General features: G+C 38.6%; 1 protein-coding gene across 10 annotated transcripts in view; it reads left to right on the forward strand.

Annotated features, from left to right (window-relative positions):
- The window catches only part of chl1b (cell adhesion molecule L1-like b), a 91,042-nt gene that overhangs the window by 71,243 nt on the left and 4,328 nt on the right, over nt 1–15,471 (forward strand). For 5 of the 10 annotated variants that reach the window (XM_088083726.1, XM_088083721.1, XM_088083731.1 and 2 more), the window contains 7 exons: nt 4,057–4,236; nt 5,436–5,465; nt 7,436–7,507; nt 11,505–11,612; nt 11,789–11,950; nt 12,323–12,454; nt 14,379–14,451. In XM_088083726.1, coding sequence (XP_087939852.1) covers nt 4,057–4,236; nt 5,436–5,465; nt 7,436–7,507; nt 11,505–11,612; nt 11,789–11,950; nt 12,323–12,454; nt 14,379–14,451 — 757 coding nt within the window. Of the gene's footprint in view, nt 1–4,056; nt 4,237–5,435; nt 5,466–7,435; nt 7,508–11,504; nt 11,613–11,788; nt 11,951–12,322; nt 12,455–14,378; nt 14,452–14,572; nt 14,647–15,471 lie in introns of all 10 variants that reach the window. The other 5 variants (XM_088083740.1, XM_088083729.1, XM_088083744.1 and 2 more) reach the window with 5 other exon arrangements.

Consider the following 15,471-nt stretch of genomic DNA (forward strand, 5'->3'; position numbering starts at 1 on the left):
AATAGTGACCTTAGGCTTTCGCGCTTGTCTTAAAAGGCATTGAATTCATGAATCAAAAATAAGGCCCTAATTTTTATTAAAATGTCTTAAATCAATCTTTAGAAAGTCTCAAAAATGCAAAGACATGACAAGCTGGATTTTATTAATCGTTTCTTTTCTGATGTTGCATAGAAAAAAATGTCAAAATTGGTAATATCCATTTTTATAAATAACCTATTAAATGTCTCTTGCATATATATCATACAGATCTGGATAGCAGAATCTTCTCCATTACTTTAAAAAGCCAGATGTTAGCAGGTGTTAGTGGATTTTTTGTGGCCCGTGGTGACTTGAAATTGCCGCCATGAAAAGGCAGTCTAAAAGGGGCTTATGTTAGGATTCTGCCACTTTATTTGTATATTTGTGCAGATTGCACATTTTTGAACACCATTAGAGTTGCTCAGAGCAACTTATCGAGAGTGAAGTTTGCACTGCGATGATCTCTGAGAGTGGGAGTTAGAAATAACCTTGGCTTCGATTCATTCTGTTTTTCTTCCCAATTGAGCTCATACTAACTGACAGGTCACTCTCAGATTTCAGTGTTGCTAAGTCTTCTGTTTCACAGCACACAAGGCCAACCCCCATTTGGCCCAGTAGGGCTGAAGAATATTTGGAAATGTTGTTGTCTGAAGTCAGAAGAAGAGCCAAAGTACGCAGCTTTCAGCCAGTTCACTCTATAAGATCATGCGCACCAGCTGTCAGGCCTGAGTGCCTGCGGATAAGTGAGAAAAAATCCATCCATTGGGTAGAAAAGTGATGCTTATAGCCTCTTGTCTGCAGCCGCCCGGATTGCATAGTTTACTGAAAGTGGACTGTTTTTTGTCCCTCCAAACAAAAACAAACACAAACTAAAAATCAGGATGTCTGATAACAGTGGGTGGTGTCCGGGCCAAAACACAAGCACACCGATACTTTCTTGTCATTGTTTCTGTTGCCTCCTACCACAGAGACGTAGCACCTCTTTCACAGCAAAGGTCACCTGACCACCTGCTGTGTTTGTTTTCGTTACAAAGAACATAAATGCCACCTCCCTCCCTACTGTGCTGCTTTAAGTATTGAAAAATTAGATCCCATCACAATGTGGACAAAGACAACACTAATACATTCTAGTTGTTTATGTGCAGGACACGATCAACATTTTTAAAGAGGGATGAAGCCAAACAAGCAAATGACAAGTTGTTTTTTGCCAGAAGCCAAAAATAAAGCAGATGCACAATCCAAAAATGACAAGTGACATTTGCTTTCTTTGGCATCACTGAAATGTCTCGCGATTGTCAGTTGGAAGTGTTTTGAAATGCCAGACTTTTGTTCTTCAAAACAGAGTGCAAGCTGAAAGTTAAACATCTTTTGGAAAAGTATAGGAATCACACAGCGACTAGTAAAACAATATTTAAAACGTTTGACTGTAAATTTTGTACACTTTGGTTATTGGTGACATCAGGGCTCCTGTGCATCCTTAAAAAGTCTTAAAGGGCATTCATTAATCTAAAAATGAGGTCTTAATTTGTATGAAAATGTCTTAAATTGATCTTTTAAAAGTCTTGAAAATGTCAAGACATAAGAAGAAGAAGGATTTTAGGAATCGTTTCTTTTCTGACGTTGCATTGAAAAATCTCAAAATAATTGGTAACATCCATTTTTATACCTAATCTATCACATGTCTCCAGCATAAATATCACACAAATCAGGATAGCAGAGTAAACAACACATATTTTTTTCTGGATGCTCAGATCTGACGATCCACTGATGGTTAGCTAGCTGTCACAGAGTGTAAATTCAACGAGAATTTGCTTTAAAGATTTTGTGACATGGCTAAAACCAGTACAAAGGCAATACTTACAAGACTTTCTGTGTATTTTATGTAAGAAGTTTTTCAAACTCATCACAGAGGGAAGAAAGGCAGTGTAATTAGAGTCCTAATCCGGCCCAAAATAATCAGGCTCGACCCTTCATGAACCTGCACAGCTTCTGTCCAAGCGCGACCTGAGCCCGACCCATGGCAGCAGTTTTGGGCCCGAGGCTCATGAAAAGCACAAATTTCTGTTGTAAATGAAATGTATTATATATCATATATTTAGAAACATTAATACATGTATTACATGCTAAGGGCTAATGTGTTTGCTTGCACCACTTCTCCTTCTTCCCCTCCTTAGTTCAATAGTCTGTTATCTTGTGCACAACAGGTTCAGCAAATCGGGCTGTATCCACCAAGTGGCCTTGCAGTCTCACACTCTCTCTCTTTCTCTTGTTTTCCGACTCTCTCTCTCTCCCCAGTTCTCCATTACTGCATTGTTCCATCCTCCGTCCTCTTTCTCCCTCTTTCCCACTGCATTCAGTCCACTAAAACTCTTGCCATTAATGCATTAGAACTACCCATTTCATAAAAAATGATTTTTTGCAAAAGAAATCACCTTTAATTTGGTGAGAACCTGACCCAATTCAAGCCTGAGGGCAATCATTACAGGTTTACAGTCCGGCAAGGCCCGAACCTGATGGGCCTCAGGCAGAGAATCAGAGCGGAGAAGAGGAATCCCACTTACAGAGCACACATATTCAAAGTTCTTTTCAGTTCTTTTCTCTGCCACAATACAAGAACAAGTCATATTTTATATTTCAGTAAACATTTGTCTGAAAATGTCCCGAAAATTAACGTGAAGTCATAAATGTTGCTTCATTTTGTGTTTTGTTCCCTTCAATTTTGATCATTCTAAAATGGCTCTTCACTTTTCATTCTGAGTGGCAATAAAAGTCTTAAATCTAATTTGCCTTAAGCTGTATGAAAGAAGCCAAAAATACTTAGCAGGTAGTAATCAAACATGTGGGAGAAGGTCTCTTATTTCATGTGAAGTACAGAGAATGGAGACTAAAGCAGGTTCTTGTTCAGTCCATTGTGGTGTGAGAAAGTTCCCTTATTATAATGTCAGAGCAGAATTTGCAGCCTGTAAAATGAAATGGTTCCTTTTTTCTCCTTTTTCAATGCATGAACAATGTAGTTACAGGGTATGTGCTAGGTTAGGATTTAATAGGCATCCATTCAGTGACAGAACAATTCAAAGAGTTTGACTAAGAACTGAGAATGAGTGAGGAGACTTCCTTTAAACAGTGTAAGAACAGAGTATACAGACTGTAAAACGTGTCTTGTTTTTACACTTTTGAAGTTGAAGTCCAGATTCTAAGTCCCTCCTAAATACAAATTTGTCATCCTCTTCCTCCCAGAACTTCCTCCTTTATCTACCCATAGGTAGAAAGTATGATACCCCTTACATAGAAAATAATAGCACTGTTTTCAACTCTTTATATGTTTCTGCATTGGCAATAATAGGCCATCCATACGTACGTCCAACAGATACATTCTTGTGAAGGTGATATCTCAAGAACTCCTCAAGGGAATTTTTTCAAATTCAGTAACAACATTCACTTGGACTGAAGGATTCATTTATTAGATTTTGGTGGTCATAGGTCAAAGGCCAGGGTTAGGGTTATCTGTCTCCTTGTGAACACGATATGTCAAGAACACCTTGAGATAATTTCTTCAATTTGACACAAATCTTGACTTGGACTCAACAATGAGCTGATTGGAATTTGTTGTTGAAAGGTCAGTCACACTGACCTTGCATCTGTCTCATTTTTCGGCTATATCTGAAGATGGCCTTGAGGGAGTCTCTCAAATTCGGCTCTAATGTCCAGTTGGACTCAAGATTGAACTGATTAGAATCTGGTGGGCGAAGGTCAAAGGTCAAGGTCATGGTGATCTAAACAACATGTTTTTGGCCATAACTCAAGAATTCATTGGCTGAAATTTCATACAAATGTCTAATTGGTTATAATGATGAAGTGATGACATTTTATAGTTAAGAGGTCTAAGGTCAACAGTGACATAATTCTGATTGTATAGATAGAAGATGTGTGTGAAGCATCTATGTTTTCACAGACATGGATTTAAACCCAACTTAACTGGTGTGTGGAAGCATACAAGGGCTTGGCAGTAATTCTAGTTTGTTCTGTTTTTATATCCAGTCAACGACACAGAGGAGGTGGGGCCCCTGCAGACTGTAGACATCAGCAACCCCGACACCACCAAGTGGATCCTGCGCGACTTGGAGCCTCTGAGCAAGTACAAGTTCTACCTGCGCTCCTGCACCACAGTTGGCTGCGGGCCCATTGTCAGCGAGGAGTGCACCACCACGCTAGAAACAAGTGAGTGATGGAGGCTCCATGATGCATTTGACTAGGTGGTGAATGTGTGTGGATAAGCTCGTGGGTGAGAGTGCCGCTTCCTCGGGTAGACTCTAGGAACACAGATGATCTTTGAGGTGCAGAATCGGCAGAGAAGCGAAGTGAAGTGAACTAGGTTATGAAGAAATTTCAACATTTCAGAGCAGCACTGAACTAGCGTCATAAGATATATGCTTAAGCAGCCATGCTTTTCATATCTCCATGTAAGTCATTTTTGTGGATAAACAATTTCATATGGGTGTAGTGGAGGTTTTCATTTGTCACTGTCATGAGAGAGCAAGTGCTTATTGATTGGACGGAGAGTGCGAGCTATGAAACAATCAGCTAAGAAAGAAAATTGCTTTGAGCAGGAGGGAAACTGAAGGTTCTCATATTGAATTGCGTAATCATGAAAGAGTTGCTGGGTAAGTAATCATAATGAGACGGCTTGTAGCATGTAATCTTTTCTTTTCAATTACGCATCATTTGTTGAAGACTGCACGCCATACCAGTCAAGCTCGTGTGAGATTGCGGTGACGGTACGGGCGACTGAACGGGAAATGAAACAGGAAACTGTGTTTGGATTCACCTGAGTGTCAGTGAAATGGACTGCAGCAACAGATAAATAATTGGGTGGTGCTTTTAATACAAATGCAATCCCAGAGAAATTTACTGTGCCATTCAAGTTGTGTTATGCCACAACAAAATGGCTGAACTTAATGTTGCGACACACTGCAGGTGTTGAATATGCGAGCGATTACTTTGTGTTTACTGGGAGAATCCTTACAATCACAGAAAGAAACTTAATTGGCTCTTAGGGGTTGTTTATTTGCATGCTGAAAAGCTGAAATGATTACAGGGAGAAGGACTTATTTTTTATGTATTGAATTTAGTGGAGCTGCTACGTGTGTGTGTGTGTGTATGTGTGTGTGTGAAGGTCTCTTAAGATTGGAGCATGAAAGTTATTTGTGGCTGCACTATCGCTGTGTGTTTATATGTCAGTGTGGTTTCTGTTAATTGTCCTCTGCCTGCTTCCTCTGAAGCCACTAAAACATGCTCCGCTTCGAGCATTACCTGTTATTAGTGTGTATTGTTCATGTCGGCAAATGTGTAAATGTCTGCTTTGCATTGTTTGTCCCTTCTGTCTTTTTTCTTTCTTTCTTTTCTTTTTTTCCCCGCAGCTTCAACTTTGGCTTCCACTGTTGGCCTCAGTATGTAGATTTGTGTTTATGTAGAAACTGTGGCATGTCATACCTACACATACAAACTAAAACTGTGATAAAACACTACTGTTACATCAAGGCCCAATTCCATTTTCTGTACCCTGACTGCTCAATTCTGAGTGCCCCTTCAGACAGAGTAACAAAGGGTTGTGGTTGGAATGTTCCCCTAATAAATGGGACAACCTTCAACACCCTAATACTTCATCAGTAATCAGCAATGGCATTTCAGTAAACTCAGCATCAGAATTGGAAAAGGATTTCTTGCCAAGAAGATTTTGCTTTTGTTTTGGGACAGTTGTAATACAGTAAACACAATCATAATAATAATAATGATAATAATAATAACAATTATTATTATTATTATTATTATTATTATTATTATTATTATTATTATTATTATTATTATTATTATTATTATTATTATTATTATTATTATTATTATTATTATTGTTATTATTGTTATTATTATTGCTATTATTATTATTATTGTTGTTATTGTTGTTATTATTATTGTTATTATGATTATAAATAAGGCAAAGTCCTGCAACACTCAAGAACTTAAATACAGAATTGAAAATATTTCAATAAAAATAAGGTAGAGATACATTAAAGCCTCTGGAAACATGGCTTGAAATAGAAAGAATGCACATATAATATCAAAGTTGAGTGTCTCATTAAGTATCTACAAAAAACTGAGTGAAAATAAATGCTGCCAACTCTTAGAAAACCTAGTTCAAAAGGATAATAGCATTTCTCAAGACTATGTAGGCATGGCAGATCACATTTTGATTGACGATGAAAATAATTAGTGTCAGCCCTACTGTCATGCACAAATCATCAATAACAATGTGATAACATTTACTCACTAGTCGTTTAGCTACATCAGCGTACTACTAACAAGAAAAGGCCCATAATACATTGAAATGACATTAAACTAAGACAATATAATGGTTTCCATACATTTTAAATCTTTGTAAAGGAAGAAAATACATTTCGGGGTTTCTTTCTAATACTTGTGAAGCCATTTTGCCGATGATTTCTCCTAACACTTTGAAATCTGCTCCTGTAAAACCTTCTTTGGAAAGCCCCGACACTTTGCCTTACCTTTCTTTCCCAACAAGACTCAGGACACTAGACACACAAACCAGAGGGCTGCGTGATCGGGGGAAGAGGTGTATAGGGTTTGGGCACAATACTTCATTTAAGAGTTATAAATTTCTAAACTTGCTATGTGTGGGCATGACATGTTTTACAGTGGTGATTATTATTTTAGTTAGCAGGTGCATGCTGTAGATTTAGAAATTAGGACAGGTGCTACAGGCCTGAATAAATCATCAGGTGTGCATCCTCGAACAGGTCAACACATTTGATATTTTCCTGCACAGAATTAAAGAGCTGCAAACAGCGGGCCGCTCTGCAGATAATTGCCCTTGTGTGCTGTTTGCCCTTGCCATCAGCAGAGAGCACTCTGATGCCTCCTTTCATTAGAAAATTGTCAAACTTCTTCTCAGATAAAGTTTGTGGCTTCCTCTCTAATAGCAATGGTAATGAGTAACCTAATTATAAATTCATATTAATCTTGGCTCATTAGCGACTGTAAACGAATATTGACTTTTATCCTAGCAACAGCAGACTCAGTGCAACACGTCTAACTCAAGCTGAGGAGATAAATGATGCTTTAAGAGCCCAAGCCAGGAAGAACATCAGACATCCGTTCTTTTTTCCTTGTAATGATGTTCAAAGTGAAAATTAATTTACTTGTTAAAGGCGAGATTTGTGTTTAAACAAGTGCAAAATGTTTGTTTTATTGTTTGTTTATTTTTTAGATATTTAACAGTAGACACAACTAGTTTCTAATTTTAGAGTTTAGCTGAAACAAGCATGTGTGCTAACAGTAGAACGTAGCGCCCCCGAGCTCTATCCCATGTGATAATCACAAGGTCTGTCTTTCTTTTCAGGCAAGTCAGCTTCCCCCTCACCTCCAAGCACTCCAAAGTCCCCAGTGACCAAACCCACTCGTTCCACCATAGGTAGAGCTGCAGCACATTCTGACACAACCAGCATCAATCCACGGAGACAAGCAAACACAGTGAAATACATGTGGGAAGAAAATAGGAAACCAGAAACATGTTTATGATTTATCAGAACATTTTGCAGTTGCTAGATGATGTAATGACCCCGGTACCTATTTGGCTGGCCCTAAAGTAAATTGATAACACAAAAGCAAATATACAAAATAGCACTTTATTATGTTGGCTAATTAGCTGTCTCATATAATTTCTAATCAGTCACATGGAACTCCAGTGATATGTGATCCCATCAGCTCCTGCAATTTAGTCTTTTTATGCATTCTGCTTCACTGTTGGCTGCTGTTTTATAAGTGCATGTTTTTGGGTAGTTCATGGTTTCTGGTTGTTGAATAATTTCATTGTCAACACACCCAGACACCTACAAGACCGTAGTATGGATGCTCTTTCTGAACATGGCAGCAGTGTGATGCATCTGCACTGTACAGTTAAAAGTTATGGCAGTTATCCAGAGCAGGAACAGGACAGCACCTCACTTTGCCACCGACACTCCAGTCCTTTTTCACTGAAAGCACGTTTTCTCTTGCCAGAATCCTCTGCTCCATCGAATAGGCAAATAGAACTCGTCATCTGGTCTAATGACGCTGTCCAAGATTTAGTAAAGTTTCAATGAATCAAATTTGAATATAAACATTTTTAAATTCAAAGTTTTGTTTTCAACGGGATATATTAGAAACCAATTTGGCACAGAGTGGAGTCTGACTGATATGAAAAGTTTATTTTTAATAAAACGTAATGCAGAAAAAGATGCTTAGAGTAATTTAGAATGATAAAATTCCGAATGAACTTTACTTTTTCAGGGCACTGATGTCATTTTTGATAATTCAGTGTATTGTTAAACTTTAAAATATCCCGCCTTCATCACATATCTTTGTCACAAGTATTTGATAACCATGTCTGAGGGATAAATGCATTGCATAATTGCACACATATACAGTATCGACCGACATATCAGCATCAGATTCTTTTTTACTCCCTGATACACAAATTTTGCAGAGCTGACAGAGAGGCGTCACAATTCTTTTCCAACAGTCGGTTTCACCCGGTGGAAACCAGGATTGAAATGTAAAGCTCCATTTTGTTGTTTGTTATAAGACAAGTGCTCAGTGATGGATATATCTGGTTTTAATTTCTCTGCTGTACCACAGGGAAATCTAAGATACCAGATCTATATCCCAGCCCGACAGTGAAGCTGTGGAGTCACTCAAAGGGGACAAATATGTCTAATTGTCAGTGATTGATTTGTTGGGCCTCGGCTCCCCCTGCACACGTCAGTGTATTGACCCAACACTCACCTGACATTTCCATGTAATCTTCAACTGGGTAAACAGCAACACCGCTCAGGGACAAGAACTTGTCTGGGGCAACATCTGAGCGGAGAGAAAATAGTGAGGCTGAACATCCTCCCGTGCCGTGCCGGGGAGGTGTGAGCTCATACTGGGCGGCTGATATTTACAGGACACTGAGATAAGTGGATAAGTGGAAGCTGTTGAAGGCTCCTGCATCAGAATATTTTTCTGGCCTCTCTTTATGAAAAAAAGCCTCCTGACTTTGAAGGGGCGTCTTTCAGGGCAGCGGCTCCCTGCTGGGTGAGCAGCTGCTTTCTGCAGCATTTAATAGCAAGCTGAGGAGCGCAGTGACAAAACACGGCAGACGGCCTTGGGATATTTTTAGCATATGCGGGCCTATGTCAGTCGAAGTCATCGCCCACTTCCAATGATTGGAATTACCATAGTTGCCGACTAATCCATCAGCATTAGACAGAGAGTGTCATTTGCGATGGTTAGTATGGGCAGCGCAGACGCAGGTGTCCTTGTGTGCCGAATTATCACCTGAGCAAATAATGCACCTGAGCTGGAGACACAGCAGAAGATTTGCATGTTTGCCGTGGGGAAATGAAGTGGATTGGGCTTTGTTGACTGGCTTAGACAGCTGCTGTCAAAGCATTCTTTCCCCATACTAATGATGCACATCATTCACCACATTATTAGACTGTTTGTCTTCCCAGTTGGGTATCAAAAGGCTACATTACATGATATATCTGAGGCAGATAAAGCTTTCTACAGATGGAATTCGCTCTCATTTTCAAAGCGAATAACATAAAATATGATCATTAAAGTCCACTAATTATTGGACTCCTCAAAGACAGTATAACCAGGGCTGTAGTTACTCCTGAGGACACTGAGCTCATGTCCTCAGTGTTGCTTCAGGGAATTAATTTACACATCCTTGGCTTCATAGTCTGATGCAGATTATTTTCATTTACTGAACATTTGAACTGAAACTCTTACCAGAATCAGAATCAGAGTCCGGTTTTATTGCCAGATACATTTACATTTACAAGGAATTTGACTTGGTGTACTGGTACAAAACAATTAACATCAAGGAAGAATAAAAATAGTACATTTAAATAGTATAAGACATAAGATAAAAAAAATAAATAGAAGCAATTTAAAAATATAAAATGAAAAAAGAATTTAAAGAACACAAAATGTATGTATCGTACAGTTGTGCAGAATTTATAGTTGCAATGCAAATCAGTTATGGGCAAATTATTTGATTAATCAATCAATAGAGACAACTTTGATCATATTTTCATTGTTTAGTAATCGTTTAGTAATTAGACATTTATTTTGCAAAAATGTCACATCTCTAGTTTCAGCTTCTTAAATGTGAAGACATTTTGCTATAATAGTTTTTACTGAATAAAAACAGCAGATAAAGTATATTTGGGTTTAGGCTGAGTTGTACAAAATGAGGCATTTGTAAGCATGACCTCAGGCCTGGGAACGTTCAGAAGACCAAATTATTAATTGAAAAAAATAATCACCAGCTGAATTAGTAATGAAAACCAGAGTAATTTAGATCATCACGTAGGGAAATAAATATTACAGGAAATTTTAATGAACAGAAATTTAATGACTAAGAAAAAAAGAAAAGAAAACAGTGTTTTCTTTTTTTAGGTGTGATTAAACCTCAGTATTGTATTTCTAAACCTGACTAAGGCCCTGAGAATAAACACTTTCTGAAATAGTGTTGACCAGGGTGACATGGTAAAACATCTTTCTGTGATTCGATAATAATAACATGAAATTACAACGATGCAGAACACACCCTAACATAGTTTGGTAGCAAATCTCCCTTAGAGGCACAGTTCACCCCAAACTCAAAAATACAGATTTTTCTTTTGCCTTTTGTGCTATTTTTTAATCCAGATAGTTTTGGTGTGAGTCACAGAGTGTTGGAGGTATTGGTCATAGAGACGTCTGTCTTTTCTCCAGTATAATGGAACTAGATGGCACTTGGCTGCTCCAAAAATATATATATTTGAAAAATACAACAGCAATGTCTCTTTCCGAAATCATGAGCCAGTTAATGAAGATAATCCACAGACTTTGTCGTGAGCAGTTTCATGGAGGAACTAGTGATGAACATGTACACCATTATCTGTATCTGTTCACCCATTCCAAGTACTGATACAGATACAGATGATTTATATGATTTTTTAAACCAGAAATGGATGGGGAATAACTGGAAGTTATTATTTTAAGCCTAAAATTGAAATGGGTTGATCAGAAGTTCCTATATTTATTTATTTGTTTTAGTTGAACGGGCTCTGTTGGACATTCAGTGTGATAGTTGCATGTCTACTTTTGATTTTTAGGGTGAACTGTCCTTTTAACTTCCCTGTAGATCTTCATTTATGTACGTTTCCATCTCCTTATTCACCCAGCGTCCCCTTCTGTCAGACATAATTGATACCTCCTTTCAGTAGTGTTAGAAAACAGAAGAGCAGGCTCGCCTCCCTCATAGAAGGTGAAGAGCATCCTTCATCTCATAATGACGACACTCCTAACCTCTCCACGACGGCTTTGATCCACTCTCCTTTACTAACCTTTTCTGTGCCATTTCTCTCCTTTCTCATCTCGTCTCACTTCAGTCCCTGCCATCTTGAATGTTAGCTCAGCTGTTAGCGACAGCTTTGCAAACATCAGCTGGATGTCTGGAGGAGAGCACGCTGAGTTTTATATCGCACACATGAACAACCGTAAGCTCGCGTTACACCTTCTCTCTGTTAGTTTATGGATGGTGTTAGACTGAATCTTAGTAAAACATCTGACGACTCTAGATGTGTTGTGTGTTTCCATTCGTATCTTCACTAGATTCAGTAGTGGTGTGTTGTCATGAGTACTAATCCGTCCTGATCATCCACCCTGTGCGCAGGTGAGGGTCTCTGGAAGATATCAGAGGCCTTGAACACCTCTCAGACTTTCCACATCATTGACGGGCTCGACCCTGGGACTGAGTACACTGTGCGCCTTATTCCAAACGCCTGGCTCGATAATTTTAGTATATTTGAAGATGTTGTCACGACCCAGTTTTCAGGTGAGGAGGGGAAACCAAATAAAAAAGAAAAGAAAGAAAAAGCAAGCAAAACTTAACTGACCTCTCATCAAGCAGAGCGCGAGCCGCACCCGGCGCGTCCTTGAGCGGTGACTCAAGCCGCGGCGTGTGGTCCTTAGCCGTGTCACTGGAATTTAATTTGGCCGTGCCAACTCGCTGAGAGGAATTACATTTGTACAGCGTTCCTCACTTGATTAATTAGACAAGCAGGATTAGCTGTTTAATATTAATATTGGAGCGTTTCCACCTTCAGCCCTTTGCATCAGATAGGCTTTGGTCGATGTAAACATTCAATCAAGTGTCCTGATGAAAAGGCCAAGGCATGTCAAAGTCACCGGCTATTGTTCTCCTCAGGTCTGGCCAGCGTCCACGGAGGAATATCCACCCAGGGCTGGTTTATCGGCCTGATGTGTGCCATCGCTCTCCTCACGCTCATGGTGTTGATCGCCTGCTTTGTCAACAGAAACAAAGGAGGGAAGTACTCCGGTAGGTGCTCGCACACATCACCTTGCTTGAATAGTAATTGCTGCTCGGAGCATCATTATGTTTCCATTCGGCTGTTTGTAGCCATGAAAGAAATTATCAATCACACCAGAAGCCATTATAGGAATATGTAAGCTGATATGTTTTTTTTTCTCCCAGCCACTGATGCAAATGTATATATAAAAACAGGGGCTGTGTATTGATAAGACAACGAGCATTTCCACCGCAGCATTTGGCACTATTTTGGACACGCAGCCTTTTTTCCAGAGACAATCTAAACAAAGTGCAGCCCACAGCGAGACAAAATGCAAATGCTGCACACGGGGCGGCTGAGCAGGGAATGATGACATAAGCTGCGTGGTATCTCAATGTTATTCCTGCTATTGAGGGGCACGGGAGTCTTTATCGGCTTTATTATTCACAGCTAATGGCCATCAGGTTGTCGTCTGGGCTGCCATCGCTTTACTCGTCAGCAGAAAAAAGAGCGAGACGCAGCTCCGTCCTTTGTTTTCTCATTAAGTTCTCATTATCACCCGCAGCTCTGGCAACCTTTTCTTTCATTTGCCAGAGCTGTGTCTGTTTTTTTTTTCTCTTATGTTCCATATAGAACTATACTTTTTAACCCTTTGAAACCTGAGCAAATTGGCTTTCTTTCAAAAATATGGAAAGATGGAAATTCGGAGTTGCATGAAAGTCACCTGAAATTTAACACAAATAAAATAAAAGAAAAAATGTTAAATACCACCACTACAACTACTACTACTTCTACTACTACTACTACTACTACTACTAATAATAATAATAATAATAATAATAATAATAATAATAATAATAATAATGGTAAAAAGCATAAGCACAATAATCACAAAAACACAAGAATCATAAAAAAATGTATAGCTAAAATAGTTGTTGTTGTTAATAATAATAATAATAATAATAATAACAATAATAATAATAATAATAGTAATAATAATAATAATAATAATAATAATAATAATAAAATAATGTGTTGTGTTTGTTGATGTGTTATGTATGTATGCACTTTTTTACAAAATAACTTTTTAATATTTATTGTTATTTTATTTTATAAATACTGTTTTTGATTTTGTTTTTATTTACTGTGAATTATTTTTCCCTTCTTACAATTAGTCATTTGTGTTTTTTATGTTATTATTGTGTTCTCGGTCCATGACAAGTTCATAGGTCTTGGCCCCTGTGCAGGTGTGTTTATTGTAGTGCCACCCCTGTATAAGTAACCTTAAAACCCCTTAAGTTAGGGCATAGCTTTGTTTTCTATGTTTGTTAAAATCAGAATAAAAAATTGATTTAAAAAAAAGTTGATAATAATTATTAAAGAAAATATTACAAATATAGTTTTCTGGATAGTTTTCCCTATTTTTTTCTGTTATCTATTATTATCTATTATTTCTCACTCTCTCTTTTTGTCTTTCTCTCTCTGTCTCTCTCTTTAAAAGTCATTTTCAGGTCATTTTCTTTCCCTATTTTTCATCTCTTACTAAGTTGCTTATTGCCTTTTTAGTCATGTTTTCGAAAAAAATCAAACCATTTTGCTCAGGTTTCAAAGATTTAAATGCATGTGAAAAGCATCTGAACACAGCACAAGAAAACTGCAGGCTTCAAAGGGTTAATGTGTTTATAAAAACAAAAGTCAAATAACATATATTTGTCCAAGAAAAAGCTTGATATTTCGTAAATCCAACATGAGATTAATATTTACAGAAATTAGATAAAAATGTAGTTCTTGAAATCCTGCAATCTTTGCGAGTCTTGCACTGATCTTTCATTAAGTGAATAAGTGCCGGGAATCAGGGAATGAGACGAGCCTGTTCAAACAGTCAGGGGACACAGTGATCGTCAGCCGTCTCTTGAGGAAATCACCGCTATCTTCTTTTCATTTTGTGAGCAGTGAAAGAAAAAGAAGACCTCCACCCAGACGTGGAGTCCCAGGGCATGAATGACGACACATTTTGTGAATACAGGTAAGCGTAACCCCCTCAGAGCACTATTTCACCACCTCACTGCAATACACGTGCAACAGCGTCTCAAATTCTCCTCTGCTGTCCTCTTCTCTTTCTGCATTCCTCAACTTGCTGAAAAAAGACATCCCAGCATGCACCAGGTTAACGCCGAGCCTTCCTCTGTTTGAGGCATTTGAAGGCCAGAGTAACTGGAAAGTATGTGATAAACAGCGGTAGCATCCCCAAGCTGTTTACGCAACAGTGTTGTCCGTGTGATCCCTTTATAGGACATTGTGATCTTAGATGCTGTATTTGTGTTGTTTGTTTGTGATAGACGTTGTATCATAAAGGGGGCCGCAGCGCCGCTTAGATGTTGCCATTTTCTGTCCGGAAGGAGCTAAACGCGGCGCTGACCGGCACTCAGCGGGGGGCTAAAACCAATCAGTGTAATTGAAAGCAGCTCATCTCCAGGGCAGTAATATCTGGGCACGTTTCATTAATCCTGCAGCGGTCCAATTCATAACAAGTCTACCGCAGTGCGAGTCCCAGTGTAATTCTCCAATCAGAGAGATCTGCACAGCACAACTGCTGATGTTGCTCAGTGTGACGGGGTTCATACTCTGTCATGTTGACTCCAGGAGCTGCTCGCACCGGCTGCACATAAATCTAACGCTGCATTCAGACTGCAGGCTAAAGGGGCCCAAATCTGATCTCTGATCTTTTTTGCTCATACGTGACTCACATGTAATCTGATATTTACAAGTATGATTTAATCCACTTTCATATGTGGTCCTAATTCAGAGATCTGTGAGATTATTTGCAATGCAATCTCAGTCATATATAGGCCTGGTTATCGTTTAAAAAATGACACTACCATCTCTGTTAAAATTATATAAATCCTAATAGACAGAGTTCCAACACATTTTCATGGACGACATTTCAAAACTTTTTAAATCTATAGTAAAAACCAATTCTTGCTCCACTTGACCTGTGTTTTTCGAACAGATCATATTAAAAAAAAAATGAAAAAACGCATGCAAT

This window comes from Plectropomus leopardus, chromosome 2 (genome assembly GCF_026936395.1).
Source record: "Plectropomus leopardus strain MGB_pleo_1.0 chromosome 2, ASM2693639v1, whole genome shotgun sequence".
Classification (NCBI taxonomy): domain Eukaryota; kingdom Metazoa; phylum Chordata; class Actinopteri; order Perciformes; family Serranidae; genus Plectropomus; species Plectropomus leopardus.